The 10,366-nt window shown below is 41.6% G+C and overlaps 1 protein-coding gene and 1 long non-coding RNA gene across 7 annotated transcripts; both read right to left on the reverse strand.

The window, feature by feature from the left end:
* Positions 1–201: 201 nt before the first annotated feature.
* Positions 202–2,270, reverse strand: LOC108540140 (uncharacterized). The gene is made up of 2 exons (XR_001888597.1): positions 2,227–2,270; positions 202–1,352 (listed from the first exon to the last, which is right to left on the reverse strand). It is a non-coding gene; the product is annotated as an uncharacterized LOC108540140 (long non-coding RNA).
* A 35-nt stretch (positions 2,271–2,305) lies between these two features.
* Positions 2,306–9,952, reverse strand: LOC108540143 (zinc finger protein with KRAB and SCAN domains 8-like). 6 transcript variants are annotated; one of them, XR_001888599.1, is made up of 5 exons: positions 9,002–9,952; positions 7,981–8,169; positions 5,866–6,160; positions 3,188–4,601; positions 2,306–2,344 (listed from the first exon to the last, which is right to left on the reverse strand). XR_001888599.1 is itself a non-coding variant. In XM_017889131.1 (5 exons), the coding sequence occupies exon 5, from the start codon at positions 4,201–4,203 to the stop codon at positions 3,394–3,396; it is 810 nt and encodes a 269-aa protein (XP_017744620.1). In that variant the 5' UTR covers positions 4,204–4,269; positions 4,489–4,601; positions 5,866–6,160; positions 7,981–8,169; positions 9,002–9,952; the 3' UTR covers positions 2,355–3,393. The 6 variants fall into 6 exon arrangements, 4 of the variants coding, with proteins under 4 accessions (XP_017744620.1, XP_017744621.1, XP_017744619.1 ...); XR_001888598.1 differs by having other exon boundaries at positions 2,311–2,347; XM_017889131.1 differs by lacking the exon at positions 2,306–2,344 and having other exon boundaries at positions 2,355–4,269; positions 4,489–4,601.
* Positions 9,953–10,366: the final 414 nt, after the last annotated feature.

The following is a 10,366-nucleotide window of genomic DNA, read 5'->3' on the forward strand; positions in this document are numbered from 1 at the left end:
AAGGATGAAAAGAATATCCATATGGGAAAAGAATGAAATTAGACTTTACCTCACTCAGGCAGAAAAATAAATTTCAAATGGATTACAGATACAAATGAGAAAGCAAATTAGAAAACTTTTTAAAGTGGTAGAGATTATCTTCATGATCTTAAGGGAGAGAAAGAATTATTCAAAAGACACAAGACACACACGAAACAAAAAGACTGATAAATTGGACTATATTAAAATTAAAAACATATTCATCAAAAGACACCATTAAGAGAATAAAAGGCAAGCTATAAAGATGGAGATAATATTTGCATCCTCTATGAAAAGAGCTCATATCCAGAATATGTAAATAATTCCTATAAACATGTAAAAAAATTGAACAGGAACTTTCCAAAAGAATACCAAACAGTAATAAGTAAGCAAGCAAGCTAACCTACTCTTAGTAAAGAGATGTCACCTCATCTTTCAAGGTTACTAGCTGCATGACAATAAAAAGTGGCCTGAGTAAGAGCTGCTATGCCCTTGCAATGTTGGCACACCCAACAAGACATGTAGGAGTGCAAGGCCCAAGGAGGATGGTCTCTCCCAAAAATGGTACACTGAGTTACAACATAAAATGGGTTTTTTACTGCACAAAATGTTTGAAGAAACACTGGTCTAAAGAATATGCTTCACATTTCTTAGCAGAACAAAGAATGTCATGGTCTGGTCATAATATACTACTTTCATATGCATATTCTATGATTCTCGAAATATAATCAAGGTCCGTGAAAACTTCCTTCTTTATTCCCAGATGCATTGTGCTTTTTCACATGCTATTCTCACTGTACCTTCCCTCATTCTTCTTTATCATGTGGCTCAAGAACTCATTTTTTTTCCTCCAAACTTTCGTCCTCCTCCAAAGCCTTTTCAATTGTTTTCATGAGTCATTGTTAAACCTTCTTCAGTGCAAAGTACTCTACAAATCCAGTGGCTTTATCACAGTATTCATTGTTTTCTATCTATTCTCTTCTCCCTGTCACCAAATAACCTGAAAGTCCCCTGAGATTAGGGTGCTTTTTTCACTTATTGTTGTATTCCTAGCACCTGGCACAAGACCCAACCTAAAACAAATAATCACTAGTACCTTACTTTGAGCTCAAAAGGAATAACCACAGTACACATATCCTGATTGCTTAATGGTTAAATTCTTCAACAAAATAAATTTATTTTCAGAAATAGCTCCTCCTTCAAAGTCTTCAGAATACCACTCACTGCTTAGTATTTATAGTTGTGCTGGTTTGGAGTGGGATATGGCATCACATTCAGTGCTGATCCCAAAAGGGTGTCCTCCACCCAGATGACTCTGTCTGTTAACCTCCGTTCTAGAAACAAACCAAGATAGCTGGGGTTAGAAAGGTAAACACTAAAAACATTGAAGATAACAGCACAGAAATGGGGTGACAGGTCAAATCAAGGAAAACCTAGTCTCCTTCAATTGCCAAAGACAGGAAGAAGCAGGGCAAAAGAATTCACACATGAAGTCAGCAAAGCAAAGAGAACTTCTTGAAGCCCTTCACTTCTGCTATAAGTACAGTATGTGTTTTACCTTCTCTAATGTGCCCCATTCCCTGAGTAAGGTCCATTTCCTCAATGTGAGCTCCAGAACCATGATCTTCTTTGCCTTCAATCCCCATATCCAGGTCTTGGGCAGGGCTGTAGGCACTACTCCAATACCAGAGGCTTCATCATGTGCTTTTCCACATGCATCTCTGACCTTAGTGCCTACTGGCCACAAGTTGGCTCAGAGCTTCATGAGGTCCAGTGTGTTTTACAGCTGACTTGCCTGAAGTGTTGATTAGGATAATTTATGGAAACTGTGCATCCCTTTGCAACACAGAGCTTCTTTCTGAGAAGTGAATAACATTTCACCTTCCCAGAGAGCATTCTCTATAATCTATTTCAAATGTGAACCACCAAAGCTATCTGTAATTTCTATCAATTTGGCATATTAATCTTGAACCTCACATTAATTAAATTTCAGGAATAAAAAATTTTAGGACTATTACTCAGGAGGGAGAAATCACTGTTAAAATAGAAAAATAGCCTAACCCGGTGGCTTATGCCTGTAATTCCAGCACTTAGGTAGGATAAGGCAGGAGGATCGCTTGAGCAGGGGAAGTGGAGACCAGCCTGGGTAACATAGTAAGACCTTGTCTCTACAAAAAATAAGAAATTAGCAGGCATGGTGGTACAAACCTGTAGAACCAGCTATTTGGGAGGTTGAGATGGGAGGATCACTTGAGCCCAGGAAGCGGAAGCGGCAGTGAGGTGGGATCACACTACTGTACTCCAGTCTGGGTGATAGAGCAAGATCCTGCTTCAAAAGGAAAAAAAAAGAAAGAAAGAAAAATAGTAACAAAGTAATTTTAAAGTCCAGATTTCTCTCCTGAGTTTCACATGTGCAAATACAGGCTTTGGAGATTAGGGTAAGGAAGTGAGATTATGGTCTGGTGGACAGCTTTAGTGGGATTCCCATAGACAAAGCAAAAACATTTTCAAAATCAAACTCACCTCTCAAATCTGAGTACTCTTGGTTGACACTAGGTATCAAGCTTCACATAGTCATCCTAAAACCAACACCGACCTCGAAAATTCCCCAAATGTCCCATTATTATACCTCTGAGCCTTTGCATATACGACACCACACACAGCGGTGAGCTATGATCAGCTATGAGCAAGAGTCAGAAGTCAGAAACACTTAAATCTCCTTGGGAAGTTTTCGTCTTTGTTTTGTTTGCGTTGGTTGAGGAACCTCAGTCAAACTCAAAAGCTTATTGAGTCAGTAAGTCAAAAAAGGTTTAAGGCTTTTTGACTATGCAAGAATCACCCTGAAAAATTATCTGTTGGGTTTCCTACCTAAAAAGATGCTCTACCTTCTGCCAAGAAGTCACAAACACATCTAATCATCCTAAGAGCACAGTGGTACATCAAAGGCAAAGAAAGATAAATGGGTTGGTATTTTCCAGATTCAACTAAGGATATGTCCTTTCTCTCTCACCAATTGCTTCCCATGTCAAAATCTAGTGTTTTATCTATAACATCAACAGCAACAAAACGACAAAAGGCTTGCTCATAAGAGGAAAATGTTTGAATTGCTAGTTTGCTCTAAGCCAACATAAACTACATTATATACTATATGGTTTTTAAATGGCTTTACCTTATGAGTTGCAAAATTACATTCTCAGAAGTAGAAGTGATTTTAGAGCCTTAGAAACAATGCTGATGGAGTTACTTTTCAGTGATTTCTCACTTCAGTATTTCAAGGATGAAGTGTCAATTAAGGGATTAACTTTAACCATACTCTTCTTTCGATGGTATCTTCTGATGTAACAAAAGCCCTTTGGAATATATTTGCCACATAAATCACTGATGACACTTTCCTTTGGCATGTATTTTCTGGTGTTTAGTAAGATTAGAACTCCCACGGAAAGCTTTCCCACACTCTTCACACTCATATGGTTTCTCTCCAGTATGGATTCTCTGGTGATGAATAAGGGTTGAGATCTGGCTGAACGCTTTTCCACACTCTCCACACTCATAGGGCTTTTCTCCAGAGTGAATCCTCTGGTGATTAATAAGCGCTGAGTTCACATAGAAGGCCTTCCCACATTCCTTACACTCATACGGCTTTTCTCCTGTATGGATTCTCTGATGCTTGATGAGGGCTGAGCTCACACTGAAAGCTTTTCCACACTCATCACACTCATAAGGTTTCTCACCAGTATGGATTCTCTGGTGTTTGATAAGGTCTGAGCTCACACTAAATGCTTTGCCACACTCATTACATTCATAGGGTTTCTCTCCATTGTGGATTCTCTGATGTATAATCAGGTGTGCCCTTACACTGAAGGCTTTCTTACACTCATTACAAGTATAAGGCTTCTCACCAGTGTGGATTCTTTCATGCACAGTAAGGGTTGAGCGCACGCTAAAGGCTTTTCCACAGTGATCACACTCATAGGGTTTCTCTCCAGTGTGGATTCTCTGATGTCGAACAAGGCCTGAGCTCTGGGCAAACTTCTTTCCACATTCATTGCATTTATACCGTCTTTCTTCCATGCGCCTACCCTCATGCCTTTCTAACTGGTCCTCATACTGAGAGACTTTTTCATACTCAGGAGTCTGTAAAGTATCCCCATTATATATGCTAGGGACCTTCTGGTGTGGGTCCATCCTTAGAAAAACCTTCCCTTCAGCCCTTCAGAGTTGACACCTTGTTCACACCTCTGGCCTTGAATCCTAAAATAATAAACAGACCTTTGAAATGTGCTTTATTCCCTGTTGCTAAAGCAATACAATATGATACAGACTAGAGCTCTCAAACACGTTCAGTAATCCCAGGACACGCCAATCATATGGTACTCACATAAAATGTTTTCATTCAGCCTGTATCATGTCTCAATAACATCAAAGAACTGCTGGAATGAATACCTGACTCAAACAGCTATTTAAATATACCTTCATGGCACACGCCTATCATCTCAGCTACTTGGGAGGCAAAGGCAGAAGGATCACTTGAGTCTGGGAGATTGAGGCTGCAGTGAGCTGTGATCACGCCACTGCACTCCAACCTGGGCAACAGAGCAAGACCCTGTCTCAAAAAATATATATTAATAAATAAAATATCCTCTATAAAGGCATCTAAAACATACACATATAATCTGGAATATAAATAAATATAAAATAATATATAGTTCCTACTTTTAAAGGTGAATCATATTTAATTAAATTGGAAAACAAGACAGAAACTCAAGAGATTTGCAGATAGAGCAGATGAAGGAGTATGGGAATAGAAATGGCAATAGAAACAAATTCAACTGATAAGAAGTTTGGAAAAATGACAATAACACCATTAACAGGTATGTTTTACCACCCACAGGAGTCCATACTATTTGAGATGGAAGAGAGACATGGGGATGAAAAAAGCTCTGTTCATTGCTATGCCACTACTATTTCTGCAGCTGTTGTTGCTATGATAAACAGTATCTCAGCAACAGGGATGCTTTGTCTCTGCTGGAATTATGACAGAATAAACCCTTCACCTCTCCAAAGAAAACGGATGGCTGCTACTTTCTTGGGAACAAACCCAGTTTTGTGTTCAAACTTGATAAAATTTTTGCTCCCAACTCAAATTACACTAATAACGCCTCTCTGCTTTTTTCCACCTTACAAATTGTTTTATGTCTCGACAGTTATAAGTTAACAGTATGCACCCTTGATATGATGAGAATGGCACTTCAACTTTGTGGCCTTTCTCCCCAGAATGTATAACCTCAGTATAATAATGACAAAAACAGTTAAATCCCAATTGAATGATATTCTACAAAACAAACAAACAACAACATTAACAACAAAAACCAACATAAAGCAGAACTGAGGATCCAGACCAAGAGAAAATAAGGTCTCCATTCCTGCACCCCACTCTCACAAATTTAGCCCTGTCAGAAAAGCAAGTCAGAGTCACTCCTCTAATTAGGAGTTTTAAGAGCCTCAGAGACAGCCAAGGACAGGACTCAAGACATCAGCCTGCCCCAGCCATCCTCTCTCCCAGGTTTCTGAGGGTTTACTCTGCCAGTGCAGAAGGGCCAGGCAGGAGATGGGGTAGTGAAGGGAAAGAAATATGAGAGGGAGGATGATGGAGAGGGAAGAAAAGGGAGGAAAGAGAAAAGAGGAGGAGTGTGAGAAAGTGGGTGGAAGAGGGGAGGGGTGGGGAAGGATGGAGGGAAAAGGCAGGCCTGAGGTGACCTGGCACAGTATATAGTTTCTCCCATTCTCCGAGGGTGTCCACCCCAGGGCACATGCAAAACCCTAGAAGAAAGTCAAGAGGGAACTCACCTGAAAAACTGCGATTAGACTATCTGACTGAGGACAGCTGTTGGCCTAGAAAGCTTGACTTTCCCTTCCACAGATCCCGCGCCTGGGCATCTGGTCATCTACTCGAGGATCCTGGAGGCTTCCCTCTCAGTGGTTTGTGAGCTGGCCAGAAGGGACCGTGTGAAGAAAGGATCGCTTACTCCCAAGAAGGCATTTTATGCTTTTTATCTCATTTAATCCTACAGGGCAGACATTCAAGTCCTCCTCGCATATATATAAAAACTGAGAAGCAAATAAATTTTCCGAGGTCAGGCACCTGTTAAAACAGCCAAGATGAAATTTCAATCTAGGGCTTGCTTCCCAGATTAAGCCACTTTATGGCTCCTCAGGGGTTAGTACTCAGAGAGTAATCTCCAAATTAATTTGTAAATTCAACACTATTTCCATGAAAATATCAACTTTTTAGAAGATTTTAATGTTCACCTAGAAGACTAAACATGCAGGACTACCTGGGGAAACTGAGAAAGAAGGGCACTTGTCCTAAAGAACCTACATATTATAAAGCTTTAATACTTAAAGTGTGTAGTACTCATGAAAATGGTACAGAAGGCCCAGAAATAGGCACATACATTTAGCATACGATAAAGGTAGCAAATAAGTTAAAAAAAAAGTGAACTCTTCAAATGCATGGTGAGAACTGGATAACCATCTGGAAAGATGGTAAATTAGATTTCTACCTTACTCTATAAACTAGGATATATTCCAAATAAACCAGTTTTAAATGTTATAAATGAAACCCTAAAAGTACCAGAGGAAAACATGAGGTGAGTCCTTTATAACCTCAGAATAGAAAGGCCTTCCTCCTGGCCGGGCACAGTTGCTCACGCCTGTAATCCCAGAACTTTGGGAGGCCAAGGTGGGTGGATCACAAGGTCAGGAGTTCGAGACCAGCCTGACCAACAGGGTGAAACCGCGTCTCAACTAAAAATACAAAAATTAGCCGGGTGTGGTGGTGCATGCCTGTAATCCCAGCTACTCAGGAGGCTGAGGCAGGAGAATTACCTGAACCCGGGAGGCGGAGGTTGCAGTGAGCAGAAATCGCACCACTGCACTCCAGCCTGGGTGACAGAGCGAGACTCCATCTCAAAAAAGAAAGGCCCCCCTCTATGAGACAATATCCAGAGGTCATTAATGAAAAGATTGATAAACTTGACCCACATAGAATAAAAACTCCTGTGAGGTAAAACAAACAAACAAAAGCACTTTAAGCAAAGTCAAAGACAAAAAAATGGAAATATAGTTACAATTTCTATTTCTGAAAACTGGCAGCCAAGATGAAGCTCCTGAATGATAAAAAACGTGGCAATGGCAGATCTGAGCTGGATTCTCTCCTGCTCTAGTCTCATTCTGAACTTAATCAGACTCTGCTAAGCATTCACAACTCACTTATCCTGATCCTGTCCTATAGCAGTTGTTTTTAAGTCTCCTCAGGTCCCTTACTTCCAGAATCCCCAGAAGACCACAAAACACCAAGTTTAGCACAGTTCTCCTGTAGAGGGAAGAGTCTGTCATTGACACTTCAGTGGCATATTCCTGGGTGGCACTAGAGAATATCTTATTCTCCCTCTGCTTCCAGAGCTGGCATTTCTTGCCTACTTCCTGACTGTATCTAAGAGCTGGGGCCAGAAAAAAAATAAACACATGAATTTATGAAAGAATCGCTGTAGAAATGAATAAATCAGCAGAACAGGCTAATCCCAGGGAGGTAAGGAGAATAAGAAATAATTACAACAAATACCTGGATAGCACTTCCTATGTAGTAGGTACTGTTCATGTAATCCTCATAACAACTCTAGGCAGGTGCTTTTATTATCCCCATTGACAGATGGCATATAGGCACAGAAAGATAAAATGACTTGGACAAAATCACAGTTAGTCTGGCTTCTGACTTACGTGCTTAAAAAGTAGAGGAAGAAAGGGAAGAATCCCTAAGGGACCAAAAGTTTTAAGATAACTTGATAATATCTCTCCCCACCTGCTGTCTGGATTCACTCAATTCCTTGAAATCATCCAGCTTAGCCACTTCCCCAAGGAAAATCCTCCCTCCCCTGGTCAGTGCTGCTCCCTATCCCAGACCTGGTGTTCCTCAGATAGGATGATCAGGAACTGGTCTCAGTCACTGTCAACTGGACTGCTGGAGCCAGCTTACAGAATGCTGGCCTGTGGAGTTTTCTCATTAACAGAATCCTTGGAACCAGCGAAACCAACTCTTCTAAAGATGCAGTCAAGCGGCTTTTCCTGTAATTGAAGTCTTCAGGAACACTTCTGTAAAAGAAACATTATTTTACTCAAAGAAAAAGCAGATTGCCATAGGTGTTACACTACTAAGGGTTATGGGGGGAAAGAAGTGCAATGCTAAATAAGGAGCTAATTTGCAAAGGGCTCTCAGATCACATGCTGGGGCAGCAGGTCTGCAGTGGTAATCTTCCCCATTGCCTATGAGCACCGGTTGGGATAGTGGAAGGGCTCATGAGAGAACAGCATTAAGGTTGCTGTAAGGTGGTCCTGGCGTGGATGGAGATGACTGTTAAAGGGAAGGGTAGCCATTTATTGCCAAGCTGAAGTAGAGAGAGAACGAATTCTGCATTCAAAATGAACTGTCACGGGCACAATTAAGTGATGGAAGAAGCCTCTCCTGAATTTAGAGCACCGAACACTTATTTCCAATTATTTGCAATTTCCCCCTTTTGTTTGAAAAAGCTGAAGATCTGGTGGGCAGTGATACCAATTGGTACCAGAAGCACACTTGTAGTTGGTACTCAATGAAGTTCTGAAGATGGCAGTAAAGACCAGGGTTGTAACTGAAAGGGAAGTAGTCCCAACTCTGGGCTCCTGCAGCAATAAATCTCAAGGCGCAGTAAAGACCAGGGTTGTAACTGAAAGGGAAGTAGTCCCAACTCTGGGCCTCTGCAGCACTAAATCTCGAGGAAAAACCCTTTCCTGGAAGAGACTGCATTTGGATACAATCCCCACCGTCCCAGGAGGGGTTGCCTCTCCTGGGGTTCCTGCTCACATTCCACCCAGGCACGCGCGGAGAGAGGAGGTCTAAGGGGTTGCAGCTGTGCAACACCCACCTAAGCGGCACCCAAATGCATACCAGCGTTTCTCTGCCTGTGAGCAGCAACCACCTCCGAGGCCTCGCCGCAGGGAGGAAGTCCCTCTCAGCACTTCCGGGGCGTGCCCCGGAAATCTCTGGGCGGGGCCTGGCTGCGCCCGAGTTTGCCAGAGAGGGGTTGAAACCTCAACCTGTCCCGGCTGTGGTGCAGGCGGGATCTAGACCGGGAGCGATTTGCTCTGGACCGTCGGCAATGCTATGACTTCCTACCTCACCTCTCCCGAAGGTTGTTTTTGCTTCCTGAGTTTTATCCAGGGCAGGACCACCCGTGTATGTTGGAATTTAAAGATAGTGCAGCTGGTGAAATATCTCGTGTGGGCCCTACAGGATCCCTTAAACCGACAAACGGGGCCACAGAAATCTGGTCTTATTAGTGATCTGAAAGCTAACACACTATATCCTGTGTGCTTTCTCAAAGATTAGAGACAAGAACCAAGAGCAATCTTTTCAAAACATGACTGTGATACTGCAAAATTTCTCCGGCTATTCAATTATTTATGAAAGAATTTAACTCAAAACACCGTAGTCAGTAAATATACTGGCTTGAATATAAAGCTGATAAAAGGAGTAATTCGTAAAACTAAACATTAGAGGTAGAGGCACAAAGTTTGAATCCATCTTATGGCAGAGCGTGAATTAAGAATATACAAGAGTCACACCTGAGAGCATAACTAGGGGAGAATGGGCAAAGGCCCAGGAAACCTAACCAAGTGGCCTCTTTGAGCCTCCATTTACAGAATAATGGATTGGAACACTAAACTTAGCATTCTAGACTATGAATATTTAAATATGACAGAACAAGCAGTTATTTCTTTGGTGTATTACACATGTAAACTGATTTTCTAACTTGGGTTAAACTTTTGAGACCTCTGTTGCCCAGTGGCATAATCATAGCTCACTGCAAGGGCTCAAGGGATCCTCCCACCATATTCTTTTGAGCAGCTGGGACTACAGACGCATCCCACCACACCTGATTAATTTTTTTATTTTTTAAGTGTTTTTGTAGAGACAGTCTTGCTGTTGCTCAGGCTGCTCTTGAACTCCTGGCCTTAAGCAATCCTTCTGTCTTGGCCTACCAAAGTGCTGGGATTACAAGCATGAGCCACTGCACCCAGGGGTTGAACCTTTTTAAACCTGCTGGATTAAGTACCACTGAACTGCAAAAGGAAGCTAGTGCTTCTAAAGGCCTGCTTTTTAACGATTTAATTTAGGAAATCACATTTCCTCCTACATATTTGCCTTCCTAAATAGGATTAACACAGTATGTTAAAACTATGTTAAAACAAGTAAAGCTGGAATACTTTTACTTAGCAAACTGACAATATTCTGGCTTGTGGTTTCCTTGGC

Source organism: Rhinopithecus bieti, unplaced genomic scaffold (assembly GCF_001698545.2).
Source record: "Rhinopithecus bieti isolate Rb0 unplaced genomic scaffold, ASM169854v2 scaffold_18466, whole genome shotgun sequence".
NCBI classification, from domain to species: Eukaryota; Metazoa; Chordata; class Mammalia; order Primates; family Cercopithecidae; genus Rhinopithecus; species Rhinopithecus bieti.